At 46.6% G+C, this 23,532-nt stretch overlaps 2 protein-coding genes across 3 annotated transcripts in view; both read right to left on the reverse strand.

The window, feature by feature from the left end:
• Positions 1-16,131, reverse strand: part of TNK1 (tyrosine kinase non receptor 1) — a 104,913-nt gene extending 88,782 nt beyond the window's left edge. Inside the window, exon 1 of the mRNA XM_083472565.1 lies at positions 15,484-16,131. Coding sequence (XP_083328691.1) covers positions 15,484-16,113 — 630 coding nt within the window. The 5' untranslated portion in view covers positions 16,114-16,131. The remainder of the gene's footprint in view (positions 1-15,483) is intronic.
• Positions 1,648-22,100, reverse strand: LOC310692185 (asialoglycoprotein receptor 1-like). Of its 2 annotated transcripts, none has more exons than XM_083472843.1 (9): positions 21,833-22,100; positions 14,534-14,638; positions 12,252-12,377; positions 10,593-10,688; positions 8,664-8,735; positions 7,151-7,243; positions 5,753-5,895; positions 4,377-4,483; positions 1,648-2,204 (listed from the first exon to the last, which is right to left on the reverse strand). In XM_083472843.1, the coding sequence occupies exons 2-9, from the start codon at positions 14,604-14,606 to the stop codon at positions 2,054-2,056; spliced, it is 861 nt and encodes a 286-aa protein (XP_083328969.1). In that variant the 5' UTR covers positions 14,607-14,638; positions 21,833-22,100; the 3' UTR covers positions 1,648-2,053. The 2 variants fall into 2 exon arrangements, with proteins under 2 accessions (XP_083328969.1, XP_083328970.1); XM_083472844.1 differs by having other exon boundaries at positions 21,827-22,039.
• Between the last annotated feature and the right edge of the window lie 1,432 nt (positions 22,101-23,532).

Here is a 23,532-nt window from a genome sequence, read left to right on the forward strand (position 1 = left end):
TGGAGTACTGTGTCCAGTTCTGGGCACCACAGTTCAAGAAGGACACTGACCAAGTGGAACGTGTCCAGAGGAGGGCAACCAAAATGGTCAAAGGCCTGGAAACGATGCCTTATGAGGAACGGCTAAGGGAGCTGGGCATGTTTAGCCTGGAGAAGAGGAGGTTAAGGGGTGATATGATAGCCATGTTCAAATATATAAAAGGATGTCACATAGAGGAGGGAGAAAGGTTGTTTTCTGCTGCTCCAGAGAAGCGGACACGGAGCAATGGATCCAAACAACAAGAAAGAAGATTCCACCTAAACATTAGGAAGAACTTCCTGACAGTAAGAGCTGTTTGACAGTGGAATTTGCTGCCAAGGAGTGTGGTGGAGTCTCCTCCTTTGGAGGTCTTTAAGCAGAGGCTTGACAACCATATGTCAGGAGTGCTCTGATGGTGTTTCCTGCTTGGCAGGGGGCTGGACTCGATGGCCCTTGTGGTCTCTTCCAACTCTATGATTCTATGATTCTAAACGTCTTTCCTTCTGCAGTGTTGGATAGCAGGTTGAGAGGAGTTCCCTACCAGGACAGACTTTGCTCGTGTGCTCAAGACATTGATTCCATAAAACATATTTTGTTGCACTGTGCAAAATATGAGCAAGCCAGGGCTGAACTGATGCTGCCCTTGCTGGTACCTTTCCCAGGAAAATCAGAGGCTCGCTATGTCAGGTTCCTATTGGAAGACCAGACAAACGCTAGAACATTAGCAGTGGAAAAGTTTTTATCGGTGGTTGCAAGAACCAATGATCCCTATATTCTGAACAAAATGCTTGTTTCACCTGGAGGTAGGCTGTATGAATTGTGTATTGCTTTGTAATGATTTGTTGGGTCTCTGGACCGTAATAAAGATTGTTGTTGTTGTAATAAAGGTGACACCTAATTTCTCCTTGAATTATTATTGCCGAGAAGTTTCCTCAGCCAATTTGCAAGTACAGAGAGAAATGGGGCATCGCTCCCCCCCCCCAAAAAAACACACCTGCCTTCCCTGTTCCAAGTTCCAGAAACCGTACATTAATTGCTAAGAGCCACACGGTCAGCTCAGTTGCCCAGGGAGCTAAAGGAAGCTAAAGGATAGTGTGCGTTCCCAGGGCGGGGAGGGAAAAGGACAGCAGCAGAATGTTCACAGACAGAGCAACTTCTGTGAGGGAAGTGAAAGGCCGGAAGGCGAGCCCAGGAAACGAGGAAAGTAATAAAGGAGAAAGAGATGTTGGGGGAATCTCACATACAGCCAAGGGGCAGAAGGGTTTGTGTTCATGGCTGGATCAACCATTAAGCAAAATAAGCCCGTGCTTAGGGCGTCAAGGGAAGTGGGTGCAGCACAGAAATTTTGCGTTGCCAGATTTTTAATATTAATGGTCACAAACTGCTCAGCCAAGCTTTCATTTTCTCAGCTGAAGTCTATTAAAAATCCCAACCGAGCAACTGTGCAAAGAGGCAGGCTGGATTCCTTATCTCTACCAAGTATAGAAGCAGATGTGTTACGTAAGATTAGTTTTGAGGATCTGATCAGAGACTTTGTAATCGGGAAAAGGAGGATAATTTCCCCCCAAATGCAGATAAAGTCGAAGTATGCAAAAATAAACATTATTTCCCACCCTACCGTAGACTTCGTTTCATTTCGAAAAATAAAATTTTATTTCACGGTTTATTCTTGTTTGCATTCTGAATTAGATATCTGTGGCCCTGGCTATATTGTTAATGGTTGGAGCCAGGGTCACAACAGGGGAATCGAGGCTCCGCGCTGAGGTTCCGGGTGCCCATTGCCGGTGTAGAAAATTAAAATTTGGGTTTAAAAAAATGTGAAATAAAGCAGTCAGGCACGGAGGGCTTTGTATGCCTGGCTATGTTTTAGGACACTGTAGGCAAGAGGGGTTGTTTGAGAGGAAACTGAAGACCCTCCCCAGGGGTGAAGGCAGCAAAATTGCTTCCGTTGCCCCAGGATCCCTAGATCCTTCAGCGACTGGTGAGAACTCAGTTTCATGGAGCCAGGGGTCAAAGGGCAGCCTCTCCCCCCCCCTTAATCCACTGCCTCCATCTCGCAGACCCAGCCATAGTTGCGAGAGCAGTGGTCGTCGTTCCAGGTGCCGTCGTGATGGAGGTGGGCGCAATCCTCTCCTCCCCCAAGTCCGTGGCCGTACCAGTTATCTGGCTGCCCTGGGGCCCAGTCCCTGGAAGGCAAGAAAGAGAAACCGCAGGTTATGACGTTCAATTTCCTCTCCTCTCCCAGGTTCAACCACGGAAAGGAAGGGTGAAGACTGCACTTAGGTTATGTTCTTATATGCAACAACAGCGGCAAGAGTATTGTTAGCCCAGAAATGGAAGCAAGAAGAAATTCCGACGAAAGAAGAACGGCAGACGAAATTAATGGACTGTGCAGAATTGGGCAAAATGACAGGAAGGATTTGAAACCTGCGGGACCAGAGATTGACAGAAGATTAGAAGAAGTATATGAATTATTTGAAGAGTAACTGTAACCAACAAATTACCCTAGTAGGACTGCAAAAAGTTTTGTAAGGAGAAATATACGAAGTGCTACAAAGTAGAAAAAGATAGTGATATTGGTTATGAGTTTGAAATGTAATAGGGAAGATAAGGAATGCATACTAAGAGATTAGATTGGAAAATTTTCAGACAGGACTGATGGAAGCCAAAAAAATTGAGTAAGATGTAAAAGTATGTTTAATTGCTGTTGAAAATGATATGTTAAAAAACTAATAAAAATTTATATAAAAAGAAAAATGCACTTAGATTCTTAGTGAATGGGCACAGAGGTTGAATTCTAGGTCAAGAGGGACAAGTGTTAAGGGTTAGGTTCTTATAACAAGGCTAAAGCACATACTTTGATGACCACCTCCCCACGCCCTTGTTATAAGAAAAACTGCTTATTTTTCCCATACGGGGTACCCAAGAGCCCATATAGAGTCCTTAAGTGGGTTCCCTATTGGTAGGAGAAAATAAGAGAGGCCAACCAGAGAATATTAAGAAGCAAAGCAGCTAGTAAGCCTGATCTTTATTAAATTGTTGCAACAGGGTCCCCACTCACCCCACCCAGGGAGGGTGGAGAGGAACCCAGAACAAGATCTTATATAGACTTTTGAAACTGCCTCCCCTGTAGCTCAACACCAGTGGCGTAGCGTGGGTTGTCAGCACCCGGGGCAAGGCAAGTAATTTGCGCCCCCTAACCCGTGGATTTGCGCCCCTAACCCTAACCCCCAGATGTTGCGCCCGGTGCGGCCGGCCCCACCTGCACCCCCCATGCTACGCCACTGCTCAAGACCACCCCCCCAAAACATCATACATAGATCACAGAAGGAGGTGGTCCCCAGCAATAAATCTTCCGTTAATTGCCTCTTTTCTCAAGCTGGCAGCTGGCCAGCTCCTGACAACTATGGTGCCATGGTTCCCCCCCAAAGGATTCTGGGAGCTGTGGCTGGTTAAGGGGGCTGAGAGTTGCCAGCAGACCCACTCCTCACCCCAATTCCCCTCATAGAACTACAATGCGCAGAGTAGTTTAACAGTCAATTCCTCTTCCCAGGGAATTCTGGGAATTGTGGTTCTATGAGGGGAACAGGCATCTCTTCAGAAGTCTCACCGCTCTGAACAAGCTCCCAGAATCCTTTGGGGGAAGCCATGACCATTGAAAGTGGCATCATAGCGGAAGCTTTTTTGCTGGGCTTGACGGGAGAGGAAATTGCAAAGGTAGATCAGAGACTATTTATGTACGCAACAACTGCGGCGAGAACTCGATTAGCTCCAAAGTGGAAGTTGCAGGAATTATCAGCGATGGAGGAGTGGCAGACGAAGATGATGGATTATGTGGAATTGGCAAAACTGACCTGCAAGGTTCGAAACCAGGACGATTGAAAATTCCAAAGAGCCTGGAGTAAATCCATTGACTGCATAAATAATAACTGTAGAAGTGTGAAGACACTAGCAGGATTGAAATAAACCCTACGACGTGGACTTTATAATATAAGATTCAACTGTGAGATATAGATTTGAAAAGGGAAAGCCTGTTGGTGGGATGGAGGGAAGTCATAAGCTCAGCAGGGAATGAGCGTTGTAGACGAATATTTGAAATTACTGTTTAAAGTGAAAATTTAATAAAATATATATTTTTTAAAAAAGGAATTGGCATCATAGGGGGTTCTGTGGGGGGGGGGGAATAGGTGTCTTTGCTCACAACTCTCAGCGCCCTTAACAAGCCACAGCTCCCAGAATCCTCTGGGGGAAGCCAGGCTCTTTAAAATTGTATCACAGGGCCTTGAATTTATGGTGTGAATGTGGCCGAAACCCCACATTGCATTATGGGCTGGCCGCACTGCTGTCCGCGAACTTACGATCGGCGAACGGTGTAGGGCGTTCCGTCCACCCACTTCCAGCTCCCGGTAGCGTCACTCAAGCCGATCCACGTAAACTGGGGGCGCACACGGACGGCCACAAATCGCTGGCGTGAGGAAAAAACCACAAAAAGTAGAAAATGCAAAGAGAGGTAGCACTAGGATCGGTCAGCTCTGTTTCTCATTTTTTAAATCTTAAACCCAGTTCTCGACATTTTGCAATTAAAAACAACAGGAACAACTATGAAATTCCGTCAGCATTTTAGGGCAAATTTGTCCTGCTAGACTAGTTATTTTTTGTATGCCATTGTGACTAACAGACACATTTTTGCAACAACAACAAAAATCCCTATTATTATGGTGATGATAACCTACCTTTTAATATGCATTCTTATGCACACCTTACCCTAGTGTATGTATTTTTGCAGATCACACTTGCACTGAAAATTGCAGGATTTGCCAGCAAAAAATTTGCAAAATTCACCAGCATATTAGATTTCACCTAATATTTTTGGTACATTTGCATCAGATGCCCATTTTTGCAAAGCAATGTTCTGCAAGAGAATGCATTCTTTGGTATGTTATTATCACTAATACAGTCAAACCTCGGTTCTCGAACGCCTTCGTTTTTGAATGTTTTGGCTCCCAAACGCCGAAAAACCGGAAGTAAATGCTCTGGTTTTCGAACGTTTTTCGAAAGCCGCTAGTCCGACACGGCTTCTGTTTGAGTGCAAGAAGCTCCTGCAACCAATCGGAAGCCACGCCTCGATTGTCGATTATGTCGATTATGATTGTCGTTTCAGATTATGTTTGACAACCGAGGTTTGACTGTACACACAACTATGACCATCGGGTTCCCTTCCAATTTTACCATTCTGTGATTTTAAGAGGGCCTCCTCTGCTGATCTTAGCCCCCAGTAAGGTCTGCAAGGACGGAGGCGACATTTTACCCCTCCCTACCACCAAACCTGGGATGCAGGTGGCGCTGTGGGTTAAACCACAGAGCCTAGAACTTGCCGATAAGAAGGTCGGCGGTTCGAATCCCTGCGACGGGGTGAGCTCCCATTGCTCGGTCCCTGCTCCTGCCCACCTAGCAGTCCGAAAGCATATCAAAGTGCAAGTAGATAAATAGGTACCCCTCCGGCAGGAAGGTAAATGGCGTTTCCGTGCGCTGCTCTGGTTCGCCAGAAGTGGCTTAGTCCTGCTGGCCACATGACCCGGAAGCTGTATGCCGGCTCCCTCGGCCAATAAAGCGAGATGAGCGCCGCAATCCCAGAGTCGGCCACGACTGGACCTAATGGTCAGGGGTCCCTTTACCTTTTAGCACCAAACCCACAGTGCAGGGAGCAGATCTGCAAGATCCCCAGGGCCCCTACCTGTTCCTCATAGGAGTTGATGATCACTAGGTGAGCGTCTCGGGCTTCGCAGTCAGCCTTGGCTTCCTCCCAGGGCCTCCCGAGTCGGGACTCCCAGTAACAGCTTTTCCGAAAAATGTCCCATCCTTTGGGGCAGCAGGCCTCTGGGGGGCCAGGCAACAGAAAGGAAAGAGGGATATTCAGCGTTAGACAAACTCCGAGCAGTACCAATGAAACAACCAAGGTCCGCCGATTTCAGTGGGACGTCTCTGACTAATGTTGGATAGAACCAGGGTTGTGTAGCAGTTAGCGGGTTTGTGGTCCATGGTTAGGGTTTCCTCTTTACATGTTTAGCTTACCCAGTTGTTTAGAAAACTCATGCGAGCTTTCATCTGTTTTTAGCCGACTGTTATTTTCCAGCTTTTCTATGTTGAAATCCCTTTTCAAGAGCCTCAAATTGCTGTTGTTAATTCTTCTTAGTCACAATATTACCCTTTCGTCTTTTTTGTAAACTGCTTTGTGTGTGGTTTTTACAGACAAGGGATGCCTTAATCTTATGAATTGATGTATCAATCATTCCATCATCCTTGACCTCTGGTCCTGTTATCTAGGGATGATGGGAGTTGTGGTCCCAAAACAGCTGGAGGGCCAAGTCTGGCCATCACTGGCCTCAAGCCCGTCTTTAGGGATCACACTGTGCTCTGCCTGATCGTGAGTAAACTTTATTTTTATTGCTTATGAGTAAGACTGTGGTGTCTTTATTCCTTTAGGAGGGATTCAAGGGGAAATATTAGAACGCATTTCAGCCTGGACAAGCCAGCTTGAATTGCGTATTGTCTTAAGAAACTCACACGAGTTTGCAACAAGTTTTCTGCTGTGTAAAGGGAAATGAACTCTGCTAAGTAAATGATGCTTTTGAATTCTGGTGCTGGAGGAGACTCTTGAGAGTCCCATGGACTGCAAGAAGATCCAACCTCTCCATTCTGAAGGAAATCAGCCCCGAGTGCTCCCTGGAAGGACAGATCCTGAAGCTGAGGCTCCAAGACTTTGGCCACCTCATGAGAAGAGGAGACTCTCTGGAAAAGACCCTGATGTTGGGAAAGATGGAGGGCCCAAGGAGAAGGGGACGACGGAGGAGGAGATGGTGGGACAGTGTTCTTGAAGAGACCAGCATGAGTTTGACCAAACTGCGGGAGGCAGTGGAAGACAGGAGGGCCTGGCGTGCTCTGGTCCAGGGGGTCACGAAGAGGCGGACACGACTAAACGACTAAACAACAAACAAGTAAAGGAACTTGCTAGTGCAAGTTAGGAATGATATGAATAAACAATATATCCTCTCCTGCCACCCTGAACATTCCCACGGGGCCTTGACCACTCAGGCACTCTGCTTTCCAGACCCCGACTCCCCGCACTCCTGACCTGTCCGGTTGTTTTTGAAGTTCTGCAAGTCGCAATTCATGCCTCTAAAACTCCTCTGCAAGGTAGTCATCTGGGACAGGAGTCGTGTCTTGGCTGGCAAAGGCGAGAAGAGAGGGAGGGGAGAGAAAAGGAGCAGCAGCTGAATGAGGAAACCGGTAAATAAAAGGAGACCCACACAAGCAGCTCCAAATTCACACTAAAGTCCGGTGCAGATGAAACCTTCCCTCTCCAATTTGGGACCGCTTGAAAAAAAGCAATTGCACCAATTCTCAGTGGACTTTTTTTTTTAATTGCATCCTGTTGTTGTTTTTTTAAATTTATTTAATCATTTTTTCAATATAAACAACAACCACAAAAAGCACATATAACAAAAACCCCAATAACATTTCAGATTTGAGTACTGATATACCTATGACTACACCTTTTTAAACAATATTTCCCAACCTCTCTCCTCTCCCTATTTCCCACCACTATCCGCCTTATCGCTTAAATATTCCTTCCAGATTTCTTCATATTTATCCATTCTTAATTTGTATCGATACACAATTCGTTCGTATGTAACTAGTCTGTCCATATGGTCAATCCATGTGCTCAGTGGAATCTTTTTGCAGCTCTTCCAATTCATCAGAACAAGTTTTTCTTGCTTCTAATATGGCACGGTATATCCATTTATTTTTTTACCCCTTGTAATCTCCCACGTTTCCGGTATATAATTTAGAATTAAATTCAGTTCCCCTAAATAACAGTTTCTTTTTATTACTCTTGCTGTAAATATCCTCACCTCACACCAAAATGATCTTATCAACGGACAGTTAATCATCCTATGTACTAAGTTCGCATTTTTACTTCCACATCTCCAGCAGTTGTCTGCATTTGTTATTTTCTTCTGGTAAGGTTTTGCTGGAGTCCAGTGGACTCTGAATATTATTTTCTGTTGAATAAGTCTTAGTCTTAGATCCGTAGAGGCTATTTCTGTTGATTTTATACTCGACTCCCATATAATATTTGTTATCTGTACCCCTAACTCTTCACTCCATTTTTGTCTATCGTATTCTAAATCACATTTCTTCCTGTTGAGAAGGGTTTTATAGAGTGCAAGTGTAGAGTTTTTTGTTTTTGCTGCAGAATTTAAATCTTGTAGCAGCAAGGGTGTTTCCGATGGTGCTATAACGTCAGGGCCAAACTGCCTTTCCAACATACCATATTTTTTGCTCCATAAGACTCACTTTTTCCCTCCTAAAAAGTAAGGGGGAATGTGTGTGCGTCTTATGGGGCGAATGCAGGCTGCGCAGCTATCCCAGAAGCCAGAACAGCAAGAGGGATTGCTGCTTTCACTGCGCAGCGATCCCTCTTGCTGTTCTGGCTTCTGAGATTCAGAATATTTTATTTCTTGTTTTCCTCCTCCAAAAACTAGGTGCGTCTTGTGGTCTGGTGCGTCCTATAGAGCGAAAAATACGGTATGTTTCAATTGGATGTATTACCAATTGCATCCTGTTTTCCCTCCCCAACTTACCTGCTTCTGCTTCCTCCGTAAGCTTTTTCACCTTCGCCTCCAGCTGCGTGATCTTCGCGGCCGTGTCCGTCCCTGCAAGGCACAAAGTGGGGTCGGGTGGCAACGTGGTCCGAGCTGGAGTCTTCTCTTGCGGCCCCCCACCCCGCCAAAGCCTTCCCTGTCGCCTGCCTTAGCGCCTGGGGACTGATTCAGCATCATTCTCTCTCTTTTTAAAAAATCATTTTTATTAAATTTTCCACTTTAACAATCCAATCAAATCACCTTAAATATTCCACCTTATACATATACAGTGGTACCTCGGGTTACAGACGCTTCAGGTTACAGACTCCGCTAACCCAGAAATAGTACCTTGGGTTAAGAACTTTGCTTCAGGATGAGAACAGAAATCATGCTCTGGCGGCAGCAGGAGGCCCCATTAGCAAAAGTGGTGCTTCAGGTTAAGAACAGTTTCAGGTTAAGAACGGACCTCCGGAACGAATTAAGGACTTAACCCAAGGTACCACCGTACATATCACATAATCTGAATATTCTGCCAAATTATAATTTTTGAAATAGGACTTCCCATGCTTCAAGTTTGGAGGGTTCTGATCATCTCAAACTTCTACTGATTTTCATAGTCACTTCCGATGTTTCCTCTAATTCTTTCTGCTGTTAACCTTCCTTCCTTCACAGCCTCTGAGTTGTTCCCACAAGCATGTTAAAACAAGCAATGATGTGTTTCTGTGTGGGTTTTATGTCTATGATTCCCCTCTGTAAGTTCGCAGCATCTCCTGCGTTCAGCATCATTCTCTGGCAATGCTGCCCTCGCCCTGAACGGGGAGCAATGAAAGGAGTGGGAAGTTTCTAATTAAGATGGTAGGGGACCTTTGCTGAATGGGACTTAAGTGGGAGAAAAACATTACAGGAGGACTTGGGCTGTGGTCTAATACTGCAAGAGCCACCTTATGCTGAATTGGAGACCCTCGCTCCACCTAGCTTAGTGCTGCTGACACAGACTGGCAGCAGCGATCCTCCAATACAGGAATCACGGCTCAGAGAGGCTGCAGTTGTTGCCTGAAGTTTTTAATACACGCTTTAAAAAACAACAACACTCAATTTTTAAAAAACCACGTCACCCAAATCACCAGGGATGCTATTCCCGGTGGCTGCTAACAGTTTTTAATTGATTCACCTAACCAACTACAGTGATTCCTTGGTTCTGAAACGCCTTGGTACTCAAACAACTTGGAACCCAAACACTGCAAACCTGGAAGTAAGTGTTCTTACTAACTGTCTGTTTTTGCTATTTATTTTGTGTTTGTGTTTTTGCAGCTCTTTTTCCTTTTGTGACTGTGTGGAACCCAGTTCAGCTACTAATTGATGGATTGATTGTGTGGGTGCAGTACATTGCTTATTGCTTTCATTTTATGGATCAACCGTCTCGTTAGATAGTAAAATTCATGTTAAATTGCTGTTTTAGGGGTTGTTTTTAAAAGTCTGGAACGGATTAATCCATTTTGCATTACTTTCTATGGGAAAGCACACCTTCATTTTGGAACGGAATGGATTAAGTTCGTAAACCGAGGTACCACTAGTGATTTTAACTGTTTACAGTGGTCTTTAACAGGCTTCCTCAACCTCGGCCCTCCAGATGTTTTTGGACTACAACTCCCATGATCCCAAGATAGCAGGACCAGTGATCAGGGATGCTGGGAATTGTAGTCTCCAAACATCTGGAGGGCTGAGGTTGGGGAAGCCTAGTTTTTAAGATAAGTTATAAATTCTCCCCATTCCTTATTAAAATTTTGGTCTTCCTGATTTCTGACTCTTCTGGCCATTTTAGCCGTTTCAGCATATTATAGCCCATCCACCTCACCTGCCATTCTTCTCCGGACGTCCCTATTTCCATCGGAGAAATGTTGGAGGGTGCGCAAGGCGTCCTTTACTTACCCTTCTGCTGGAGGGAGACGATTCCGTCACCAATACTTTGATTCAGGCTTGTGAGCGTATCGCGCATTCCCGATAGTTGAGAGCTGCGTTGACTGCCTGCGGTGCGGGTAAGAATGCAATAACGTAGTAAGAGGTTTGCTGGATCCAGCCAATGCCCCGTCCAGTCCAGCACCCTGTTCTCACTGTGGTCCAGCAGGTGCGGCTTAGAAGAAGCCCACAAGCTCGACATCAGCTCAGCAACACTCTGCCAACTGGCGAATTCCGGTGTTATAAGAAAAACTGCTCCTTTGTCCCTTATGGGGTACCCAATAACTCATATAGAGTCCTTATGTAGATTCTCTATCGGTAGGAGGAAATAACAGTGGCCAACCAGATAATATTGAGAAGCAAAGCGGCTAGTAAGCCTGGTCTTTATTGAACTTTTGCAACAGGGTCCCCACTCCCCACACGCAGGAGGGAGGAGAGGAACCCAGAACATTCCACAGGGCAGGTGCCACCACCGAGAAGGCCCTCTGCCTGGTTCCCTGTAGCTTTGCTTCTCGCAGGGAGGGAAGTGCCAGAAGGCCCTCGGAGATGGACCTCAGTGTCAGGGCTGAACGATGGGGGTGGAGACACTCCTTCAGGTATACTGGCTTTTGAGGCCATTTAGGGCTTTCAAGGTCAGCACCAACACTTTGAATTGTGCTCGGAAACGTCCTGGGAGCCAATGTAGGTCTTTCAAGACCGGTGTTATATGGTCTCGGCAGCCGCTCCCAGTCCCCAGTCTAGCTGCCGCATTCTGGATTAGTTGCAGTTTCCGGGTCACCTTCAAAGGTAGCCCCACGTAGAGCGCATTGCAGTAGTGCAAGTGGGAGATAATCAGAGCATGCACCACTCTGGAGAGACAGTCTGCGGGCAGGTAGGGTCACCGTCAAAGGTAGCCCCACTTCAAAGGGCAGTCACAACATGTGGGGGAAGAAGAGAGGGAGGTGTAGGTGGGGTGCCCCACAGCTGCCACCCCCCACGTTCTCCCTTCCTGTGTCTGCATAGGACTCCAGCTGTGCACACAGACCCTTCATTGCGCTCCTCATTCTCTGCCTGAGGCCTTTTCATTGAACACTCATCCCTTCCTGATATGATAGCCATGTTCAAATATATAAAATATGATATGATATGATATGATATGATATGATATGATATGATATGATATGATATGATGATATGATAGCCATGTTCAAATATATAAAAGGATGTCACATAGAGGAGGGAGAAAGGTTGTTTTCTGCTGCTCCAGAGAAGCGGACACGGAGCAATGGATCCAAACTACAAGAAAGAAGATTCCACCTAAACATTAGGAAGAACTTCCTGACAGTAAGAGCTGTTCGACAGTGGAATTTGCTGCCAAGGAGTGTGGTGGAGTCTCCTACTTTGGAGGTCTTTAAGCAGAGGCTTGACAACCATATGTCAGGAGTGCTCTGATGGTGTTTCCTGCTTGGCAGGGGGTTGGACTCGATGGCCCTTGTGGTCTCTTCCAACTCTAGGATTCTATGATTCTTCCTTGGACATTTGCCTACCCCCTTGATCTTCAATATTCTCCCACTCCACCCCACCCTTTTCTCATTCTTATTATTTTCTTAATGTCATTCCCCCACGTCATCCCTCAATCCTTGAAGCACTCACCTTTGGCGCCAAAGACAATGATTGCGATGGTGAGGATGGTGCTCACTCCCAGCAGGATCAGGACCAGGCGACGGCTGGGGCAGATCCGTTGCCTCCATGATAGGCCCGGGGAGCGTTTCTGGGAGGCTGAGGAGAAGGGACATCGGTCAGGAATCCACCCTCAACTCCACCTTGCGTTTTAGATTTTCTCCAGTAATTTACCCTCTTTTATCGGTCAACGTTGCTTGACACTTCTGACACCACTTGGCTGCAACGCTGTGGTTCTTATGGGAATTCCAAGCAACCAGGCAGCAAAAACGGTTGGGATGTTTGCAGGTCAGCTTCTTTGAGGGAAGGGGAAATTGTCACTCGGGGGAAAGTGGTTTCACACAGGCCCTAATGGAAAGGCGGAGTTTTGTAGGGAAGGCTGGGGAGTGAGCAGAGTTCATAGATGGAGGGGAAGCTCAGAGGAGGGATGACTGAAGGAAGGGTGGAAAGCAGGCCAAAGTTTGAGTGGAAGAGGAGGTGGAGAAGGGACAGGGATCAGAGGCAGAAAGATTATGAGACAGGGGAAAGTGTGGACTGAATTTGCCATATAGTGGTACCTCGGGTTAAGTACTTAATTCATTCCGGAAGTCCGTTCTTAACCTGAAACCGTTCTTAACCTGAAGCACCACTTTAGCTCATGGGGCCTCCTGCTGCTGCCGCGCCGCCGGAGCACGATTTCTGTTCTCATCCTGAAGCAAAGTTCTTAACCTGAAGCACTATTTCTGGGTTAGCGGAGTCTGTAACCTGAAGCGTATGTAACCTGAAGCGTATGTAACCCAAGGTACCACTGTCCTGATTTGTTGATTTACAAATTCCTACTACAGTATGGTCCGAAGTAGCCCATAATTACATGGCCACAGAGCTATTCCTGTAGGCTCTTTAGGAATGCGGAGACATGACTTTGCCGCAATAAGCTGGAAGTGGACTTAAAACATATCACACATTTTATCCAGCAGCATTTTTTCACAGCTCTTCGAAATGTTTCCTCCCCAGTAATTACAAGGTCCCCTGTAATCTTAATTATCGGCTTTCTCCTTACAGCTTCTGCCTCTTTTACTGCTGACTAATCACATGACAAGTCATGACTAATTTCCCAGCGTCACTGAACAGGAAGCACTAAAAGGCAGAGCGGGTTCGGTGGGGTGGAGGGAGAGGAGGAAGGAAGGAAGGAAGGAAGGAAGGAAGGAAGGAAGAAAGGAAGGAAGGAAGGAAGGAAGGAAGGAAGGAAGGAAGGAAGGAAGGAAGGAAGGAAGGAACATTTTAACTGAAGGCACAGTAGCCCCAAGGAACCCGAATCCCAATTCCAGAGAAAAGGGCTAGTGGAAAGTCAACCTAAGTTTTATGGAGTTACAATAGGAGTTAGATCTGACCGTATGGTGTGCTTATTTCTTGGAAGGAATCAATCTCGAATTAGTCCTTGCTCTTTTGGAAAAGTGGACACTAGTCCACATAGCATTGCTAACTGTCACGATCCTGGTCCATCTCGCGAGGACCCCATTAGTACAGTGGTACCTCAGGTTACAGACGCTTCAGGTTACATACGCTTCAGGTTACAGATTCCGCTAACCCAGAAATAGTGCTTCAGGTTAAGAACTTTGCTTCAGGATGAGAACAGAAATCGGGCTCTGGCGGTGTGGCGGCAGCAGGAGGCCCCATTAGCTAAAGTGGTGCTTCAGGTTAAGAACAGTTTCAGGTTAAGAACGGACCTCCGGAACGAATTAAGTTCTTAATCCGAGGTACCACTGTATTGTCTTGCAGCAGGTTGAACAAGGTATAAAAAACAGGTAAAGGACCCCTGGACGGTTAGGTCCAGTCAAAGGCAACTATGGGGTTGCGGCGCTCATCTCGCTTTTAGGCTGAGGAAACCGGCGTTTATCCACAGACAGCTTCCCGGGTCATTTGGCCAGCAGGACTAAACCGCTTCTGGCGCAACGGAACACCGTGACAGAAACCAGAGTGCATGGAAACGCCGTTTACCTTCCTGCCGGAGTGGTCCCTATTTATCTACTTGCACTGGCGTGCTTTCAAACTACTAGGTTGGCAGGAGCTGGGACAGAGCAACGGGAGCTCACCTTGTTGCGGGGATTCGAACCGCCGACCTTCTGATCAGCAAGCCCAAGAGACCTGGGTCCCTTCCACCTCTACAATTGTACGATTCTTCGCAAGCATGCCAGAAGGAGACTTCTTACGAGCCTTTACCTATGCGCGCCCTCGTTCCCCACACATCTTTTCGAAGTCCTGTCTGGACTACACACCTTTTCGGAGCTGTATTTCGTCGTCGTCATCCTCCACGTCCACAGCTGTGAGATCTCGGTAGTCCTGACTCATCGTGACTCTGGCTCCGGAACAAGACCAGGCACCTGGAAAGACACGGAACCCTGATGCCTGCATGTCAGAATCAGGCGAGGAGGCAGAACATGGTGCTAAAGGATTGGTTAAGCTAGGCTTCTCAACCTGGTGACCTCCAGCTCAGTTGTTTTGAATTACAGCTCTCATCGGACCTTGCATGGAGGGAAGGAGCTTTTAACTGAAAGCACAGTAGCCCCCCAAAAGATAGATAGATGATATAGATACAAGATAGATAGATGATAGATGATAGATGATAGATGATAGATGATAGATGATAGATGATAGATGATAGATGATAGATGATAGATGATAGATGATAGATGATAGATGATAGATGATAGATGATAGATGATAGATAATAATAATAATAATAATAATAATAATAATAATAATAATAATAAATTTTATTTATATCCCGCCCTCCCCAGCCGAAGCCGGGCTCAGGGCGGCTAACAACACTAAAATAGTGCAACATTATAAAACATCATAAGAATTAATTAAAATCAAAATTGATGGCAACCATAAACTAAAGTATTGTAAAGATTGCCAAAGGAGGGAGTCAGGCTGTGCCCTAACCAAAGGCCTGGTGGAACAGCTCTGTCTTGCAGGCCCTGCGGAAAGATGTCAAGTCCTGCAGGGCCCTTGTCTCTTGTGACAGAGCGTTCCACCAGGTTGGAGCCGCAGCCGAAAAAGCCCTGGCTCTAGTTGAGGCCAGCCTAACCTCTCTGTGGCCTGGGACCTTCAAGATGTTTTTATTTGAGGACCCTAAGTTCCTCTGTGGGGCATACCAAGAGAGGCGGTCCCGTAGATACGAGGGTCCTAGGCCGTGTAGGGCTTTAAAGGTTAAAACTAGCACCTTAAACCTGATCCTGTACTCCACCGGGAGCCAGTGCAGCTGGTATAGCACCGGATGAATGTGATCCCGAAGCGAAGACCCCGTAAGGAGTCTCGCTGCGGCATTCTGCACCCGCTGGAGTTTCTGGGTCAGTCTCAAGGGCAGCCCCACGTAGAGCGAGTTACAATAATCCAGTCTGGAGGTGACCGTCGCGTGGATCACAGTGGCTAGGTCAGGGCGAGAGAGGTAAGGAGCCAACTGCTTAGCTTGGCGGAGATGAAAAAATGCCGCCTTTGTTATAGCTGCAATCTGCGCCTCCATGGAGAGGGAGGTATCGAAGATTACACCCAAACTCTTAATGGATGGTGCTGGCACTAATTGCACCCCCGCAGGAGATGGGAGTTGCCCCCTCAATCCCATATCGTCCCGTCCCAGCCAGAGGACCTCTGTCTTCGAAGGATTTAACTTCAACCGGCTCCCACGTAACCATCCAGCCACAGCTTCCAAGCATCTGATCAGTGTGTCTGGGGCCGAGTCAGGATGGCCATCCATCAACAGATAGAGTTGGGTGTCATCAGCATACTGATGGCAGCCCAGCCCAAAACTCCGGACAAGCTGGGCGAGGGGGCGCATAAAGATGTTAAAAAGCATCGGGGAGAGAATCGCACCCTGAGGCACTCCACACACCAAGGAGTGGCGGGATGACAGTTCCCCCCCAAGCGCCACCCTCTGTCCCCGACCAGAGAGAAACGAGCGCAGCCATTGAAGGACTGTGCCCTGGATCCCCACGTCGGCGAGGCGGTGGTCCAGAAGTTCGTGATCGACCATGTCGAAAGCTGCTGACAGATCTAGAAGAATCAGCAGCCCCGACCCGCCTCGATCCAGCTGTCTACGAAGATCATCTGTTAGGGCGACCAGAGCCGTCTCGGTCCCATGACCAGCGCGGTAGCCGGACTGGAATGGATCCAGAGCCGATGTTTCATCCAGAAACCTACCAAGCTGTTCAGCAACCGCTCTCTCAATCACCTTACCCAGGAATGGAAGATTCGAAACTGGGCGGTAATTGGATAGATCTAAGGGATCTAATGATGTTTTCTTTAAGAGCGGACGCACCACCGCCTCCTTCAGTTCCCCTGGGAATGTCCCGGTGCCAAGGGACAAATTGATGATATCCCCCAGGGGGGCCCGCACCTTGTCTGGACACGCTCTAATCAGCCAAGACGGGCACGGGTCAAGAGGACAGGTGGTGGGCTTTCCAGCTCGGAGGAGTCTGTCCACATCGGCTGGGGATATCCGGTCAAAGTGGTCCAATACTGGACCCGAGGACAGTCGAGGGGCCTCCAGTTCCTTTATTGTATCCAAATTGGCAGGGAGGTCATGGCGGAGCGACAGGACCTTCTCCGCAAAAAAGCTCGCAAATGCCTCACAGCTGTGTGTCGAATTGTTATTTAAATTTGGCTGTCCTTCGAGGGACGTTAAAGACCTGATTATACTAAATAATTGCGCTGGGCGAGAGCTAGCGGATGCAATGGAGGCCGAGAAGTAGGACTTCTTAGCGGCCTTCACTGCCATCTCGTAGGTTTTCATAAAAACCCTATAAGATGTTCTTGAGGCTCCGTCACGGGCACCCCGCCATACTCGCTCTAGCCGTCTGAGGTCCCGCTTCATTTTCCGGAGCTCCTCAGTAAACCAGGGAGCCCGGTTTCTGCGGGGTCGCAGAGGGCGCTTAGGTGCGATCTCATTGATGGCTGCCAGGAGCTGGGTATTCCAGCCCTCAACAAGCTCAGTCAATGAGTCGCCAGGGGGAGAAAGGTCCCGCAAGGCCTGACGGAATCTATCAGGGTCCATCAGCCTCCGCGGGCGAGCCCAAATCGGCTCACCACCTAAGCAGGGTGGGGGTGGAACGTCAATCCTGGCTTTCAGAGCGTAGTGATCAGACCATGGCACCTTCATCGAAGGAAACATGATCACATCTATACCGACGCCAAAGATCAGATCCAGCGTGTGGCCTGCTTGATGTGTGGCGCCCGAAACAAACTGGGAGAGCCCTAGTGTCGCCATGGAAGACACCAGGTCCAGAGCCTGTGAGGAGGGAGTGGCATCGGCATGGATGTAGAAGTCCCCCAATACCAATAGGTTAGGGAACTCCAAGGCCCAGCCGGCCACCGCCTCCAACAGGCCTGACAGGGTGGCTGCTGGTGCGCTAGGTGGCCGGTACACCAGCCAGACAGCCAAGCTCACCTCGGAGCCCCACACTAGGCCAACACATTCAATGCTGGGGATCGATGGCGGTGGTAGAGCCCTGAAAGAACAATCTTCCCGGATTAATAGTGCCACCCCTCCCCCCCGGCCCACAGTCCGTGACTGGTGGAGGACGGAAAAACCCGGGGGCGCCATCTCTCGTAAGGTAACAGTATCCCCTTCGCGCACCCAGGTCTCCGTCACACAAGCCAGGTCGACCCCCTGCAAGATGATGAAATCTCGCAGGGTGGCGGTTTTGTTGCCTATAGACCTGGCACTGCACAACACCAGTGACGGAGGTGAGTAATCCTTGCTCACCCTACCCTCGTCTCTCGGGATGGGGCGCAGATTGGAAGGGGTACGAGCATATCCGTATCTCGATCCCCTTCGCCTATGACATCTGCCCCCACCGCCATACCTCCCTCGCCCCTCCACAGTAGGAATCCCAGGCCTCATACTCGCCTCCATTTACAAAATATAAAAGCAAACAAACAAACAAAGAAACAATTACCCCAAAACAAAACCAATCCCCACCCCACTCAACAACCATCCCAACCCAAAATAAAACAAAACAAAATAAAAATACATGGATAAAAAACCACCGTTTCTGGTGATACAACAAAGTAATAAGTAAAAACACTTTTAAAACACTTTAAAAAATATAAAACGTTTAAACATTTGCTGCCGCAGCAGCAGTGTCCTTAGAGTTGTGGCGGTGGTGAGTATGGGGGCCGCCCCCAGGCCCAAGGTGGAGAATGGGCTTGCAGGGGGAGCGGTCCTCCCCAAGACTCACTGGCAGAAGAACAGCAGCGATGTCCCGAGGCCTCCTTGGAGCCTTATATGCTGAGGTGGAGTCTGGGGCCCGCCCCCAGGCCCAAGATGGAGAATGGGCTTGCAGGGGGAGCGGTCCTCCCCAAGACTCACCGGCAGAACAACAGATAGATGAGAGATGATAGATAGATAGATAGATAGATAGATAGATAGATAGATAGATAGATTTCAATCACACTTTCCCAGTCCACACTGCACAAAACACTTGGACCAGGGGTCAGCAAACTTTTTCAGCAGGGGGCCAGTCCGCTCTCCCTCAGACCTTGTGAGGGGCTGGACTATATTTTGAAAAAAATTAAAAAGAACACATTCCTATGCCCCACAAATAACCCAGAGATGCATTTTAAATAGCAGGACACATTCTACTCATGTAAAAACACGCTGATTCCCGGACCGTCCGCAGGCCGGATTTAGAAGGTGATTGGGCCGGATCCGGCCCCCGGGCCTTAGTTTGCCTATCCATGACTTAGAGGTACCAGGCTGATAAAGCCTGAATTAAACACACATTAATATCTGATGCTGTATTGTTTTTAATATTTTTTTGGAAGCCACCCAGAGTGGCTGGGGAAATCCAGCCAGATGGGCGGGGTATAAATAATAAATGATGATGATGATGATGATGATGATGATGATGATGATGATGGATCTTTCCAATGAGACACAGGAGACAAAGGGGAGGAAATCCAAAAAAATTATTGGTTTGCACAAACCAACTGATTCAGTGTGGGACGTTTCCCGAAAGATGAACCATGAGATGTTATCCACCTGGACTTTTTACAGACAAAGAATTCGTATAAAGTCCCCCCCCCCCCAAAAAAAAAACACAACTCCAGACTTCTTCAGAGGGTGGCTTGCAAAAATACTCATTGGATACAATGACAGCATTTTGAGAGCCCCTCACTTCTAAAGTTCTGAGGTCTACATAGATGCAAGCCCAACGCCAGATTTACGTATAAGCTAAACAAGCTATAGCTTAGGGCCCCACTCTCTTGGGGGCCCCAAAAAAATTAAAGGAGGGGAAAACTGGATGTACATTTCCAAAGAAGGCTGATCGCCGAGGAAATATTAAAACGCATTTCAACCTGGACAAGCCAGATTGAACTGCGTATTGTCTTAAGAAACTCACACGAGTTTGCAACAAGTTTTCTGCTGTGTAAAGGGAAATGAACTCTGCTAAGTAAATGATGCTTTTGATGCTTTTGAATTCTGGCGCTGGAGGAGACTCTTGAGAGTCCCATGGACTGCAAGAAGATCCAACCTCTCCATTCTGAAGGAAATCAGCCCTGAGTGCTCACTGGAAGGACAGATCCTGAAGCTGAGGCTCCAAGACTTTGGCCACCTCATGAGAAGAGAAGACTCCCTGGAAAAGACCCTGGTGTTGGGAAAGATGGAGGACACAAGGAGAAGGGACGACAGAGGACGAGATGGTGGGACAGTGTTCTCGAAGCGACCAGCATGAGTTTGACCAAACTGCGGGAGGCACTGGAAGACAGGAGGGCCTGGCGTGCTCTGGTCCAGGGGGTCACGAAGAGGCGGACACGACTAAACAACAACAGGCTCTGTGGTTTAACCCACAGCTCCACCCGCGTCCCTAGACCCCGACAAAACTTCAGGGAGAGCTTTCTGACGGTAAGAGCCGTCCAGCAGACGGGTTTTGCTGGATGACCCTCAGGGTCCCCATTCCGACCCCACAGCTGGTTCTCTGACCTCAGAAGGTAGTGGTCAGCAGAGCTGTCTGTCAGGGGCTCTCCAGCTGCAATTCCTGCGTCGCGTGGGGGCGGGGTTGGACTAGATGACCCTGGGACCCCTTCCAGGATTTTAGGATTCCATGACTTCAAAATGCAGCGTGAGGTCCGGTCCACCAGGAGAAGATTTATAATGAATTGGAAAAAATGTTGAAATATACATTTATTAAGAAACCAGAGGCCTTTCTTCTTGGAATAACAGGTCTGGAATTGCCCAGGAAAGATGTTAGATTGTTTTTGTATGCCACAACTGCAGCTGGAATTTTGTTAGCCAAGAATTGGAAAACACAAGAAGTCCCAACAGTGGAGGAATAGCAGATGAAGATGATGGACTTTTCGGAGCTAGCCGGCCTGACGGGAAGAGTCCGCGACCAGAAGGAGGAGGAGTACCAGGAGGAATGGAGGAAATTCAAAGACTATGTACCGTATTTTTCGCTCTATAAGACGCACCAGACCATAAGACGCACCTAGTTTTTGGAGGAGGAAAACAAGAAAAAAAATATTCTGAATCTCAGAAGCCAGAACAGCAAGAGGGATCGCTGCGAAGTGAAAGCAGCGATCCCTCTTGCTGTTCTGGCTTCTGGGATAGCTGCGCAGCCTGCATTCGTTCCATAAGACACACACACATTTCCCCTTACTTTTTAGGAGGGAAAAAGTGAGTCTTATAGAGCAAAAAATACGGTAGTTAAATATACTAAGATAATTTAAATAGAAATACTTGCAAACTCTAGATAGGCTTAGGATTTAAATATGTGATGTTATAGAACAACATGTTTAAATTTAAAATGAAAAGAAAGAAAGACGTTAATCGATTAAGTAAATTTTATGAGAAATTTGTTTTGGAAAACCGTTATAATGCTATATATTGAAACTCAGCCAGGGGGATTTGAGGAAGTCATATAACAATGTTATCAAGAGTGGAATAATTACAAATATAAAAAAATTAGAAATTACTTGAAAGAGACAAATCGGCCAAGGATTAAACTAAGTTACAATTAAATAAATGGGATTTAGAATGTTAAGAAAAGTGAGTAAGATGGACTATAATTGGAAATTGTTTTAGTTTAATAATGTTACTGGAAAGCTGTTACTTTTAACTCCAAGGAAACTCAGAAGGGAGGGACTTGAGGAAGTCAACCAAGATGTTTAAAAGGTTGGATTTGTGAAAAATTAAGTTTGTTGTTATTATCTGTTTATTGTTCCTTCCCCCCCTGTTTTTGTGTATCATTCTGCTTTGTGGCTTGTGTTATCATTGTAGAAAATCTAATATATATTTTTTTAAAGAGTGGAATAATTACAGTTAGAATTTATGTTTGTTTGTAAATTTTGGAAAATCAATAAAACAATTGAAAAGAGAAGCCCAGTCCGGTGAGCAGGGACCCGGACGCCTGCCCTGAAACCCTGTCCCTAAAATGGCAGCTTTGTCCCTCTCACCACGAGAATGCCACCCAGCCAAATTCCAGTTCCTGGGTGGGTGATACCAGGCAGCCCTTCTCCCAGCAAGCTGCCCCCAACCCAAACTAGGATTAGGGTTCCCCCAGTCCTACCTTTACCTTTTTCCTGGTCTCCTGGGGGTGGGGGGAGGGTGTTCAGGGGTTCCTGACGTCTCCCAGTTTGGCCTGGCGCTGGCTGGTGATCTTTGCCCTGTCAACACGCCGCCTTCTGCAGGGAACGGTCAGATCTGAGAGCTTTCCAAAATCACAGAGGAGTGCCAGCAGCATCACGGGGGCACCCAGTTTCCGGGGTTTGCCCCCTCCCTCCCTGATAGCCTAGTTTACCCTCTGGCTTCCTTTTAAAAGTGGAAGTTTAGCCAACAGAGGAGGACCAGGAAGAGAACAAAACAAAACGTACAGAGTTAAACTCATTTCTCCACCCACGAAGATACAAAAATGAGGAAATGTTTTATTATAGATTTTTAATACACACACACACACACACACAAATACAGTGGTACCTCGGGTTACATACACTTCAGGTTACACACTCCGCTGACCCAGAAATAGTGCTTCAGGTTAAGAACTTTGCTTCAGGATAAGAACAGAAATCGTGCTCTGGCAACGCGGCGGCAGCAGGAGGCCCCATTAGCTAAAGTGGTGCTTCAGGTTAAGAACAGTTTCAGGTTAAGAACGGACCTCCAGAACGAATTAAGTACTTAACCCAAGGTACCACTGTATTTGGAATAGGTTTTTTTAAAGTTTTTTTTTTTAAAAAAATCTTTGATAAAAAGATATTGGATTTTTTTTAAATTCAAAATTAAAACAAGACATATTATCCAAAAACATATCATCCTTGTTCCCCCCCCCATTTTTCCTCCCCCACAAACCCAGATATCTTAAACCCAGATATCATAATTTTTGTTTTATTTTTCTCTCAAAAAGTCTATAAGGAGTTTCCAGTCTTTAGTAAATATTGACAATGGTTTTTCTCTGATTAAACACCTCAGCTAAGACCAATCATTTTAAAAATAATTCCTCTAGGGTAGGTAATGGTGAATCGTTCGATCTTTGTGCATATAAAAGCCTTGCTGCTGTGCTCATGTATTGAAATAATGTTCTATAGTCTTTTTCCAATTACATATCCATTATTCCTAACAGGAAAAGTCTTGGCTTCAACTGAATGCTAAGCTTTAAAATCGTCTGCATCGGTGTATGTATTTGTATCCAATATCTCTTAGCTTTTTTACAAGTCTACCAAGCATGATAAAAAATCTCTTCCTATTTTTCACACTTCCAGCAAACATTTGGAACATTCTTGATAATTTCGCCAGAGTTGGATACCATGGACACACTGTTTTATTTAAAAAGTTATTTAAGATCACAACACAATGTGAATTTTAACCCTGTAATCCACCTGCAATTTCTTTGCCCATTTAATCAAATTCCCACATGAAAGACATTTGGAGAACTGCCAGATGAATTATTTAGTTTGTGTGTGTTATTAAATTTTCTGTTTTACAATTTAAAATACTCATTTCACATCCCTAAGATATCAATGACTTCCCATCTTCTCTTTCCATGGATAAATTTAAATATCACAAATCCCTGCATATTTTACAAAAACTATACCATTCAGTATTCCACTACAGTTGTACCTCGGAAGTAGAACGGAATCCGTTCCGGAAGTCCGTTCGACTTCCAAAACGTTCGAAAACCAAGGCACGGCTTCTGATTGGCTGCAGGAAGTTCCTGCAGCCAATCGGAAGCCGCGGAATCCATGTCAGACGTTCGGGTTCCAAAGTACATTTGCAAACTGG

Source organism: Podarcis liolepis, assembly GCF_965112155.1.
Source record: "Podarcis liolepis genome assembly, chromosome: 13".
Classification (NCBI taxonomy): domain Eukaryota; kingdom Metazoa; phylum Chordata; class Lepidosauria; order Squamata; family Lacertidae; genus Podarcis; species Podarcis liolepis.

Excerpts from the sequence above, each read along its gene's own strand:
- LOC310692185 (XM_083472843.1), bottom strand. The coding sequence starts at position 14,606 with ATGAGTCAGGACTACCGAGATCTCACAGCTGTGGACGTGGAGGATGAC. Across the intron at positions 7,244-8,663 it reads TACGGAGGAAGCAGAAGCAG|CCAAGACACGACTCCTGTCC; the intron begins GTAAGTTGGGGA and ends CGCCTTTGCCAG. Across the intron at positions 2,205-4,376 it reads CCCTACACCGTTCGCCGATC|GGACTGGGCCCCAGGGCAGC; the intron begins GTAAGTTCGCGG and ends CTTGCCTTCCAG.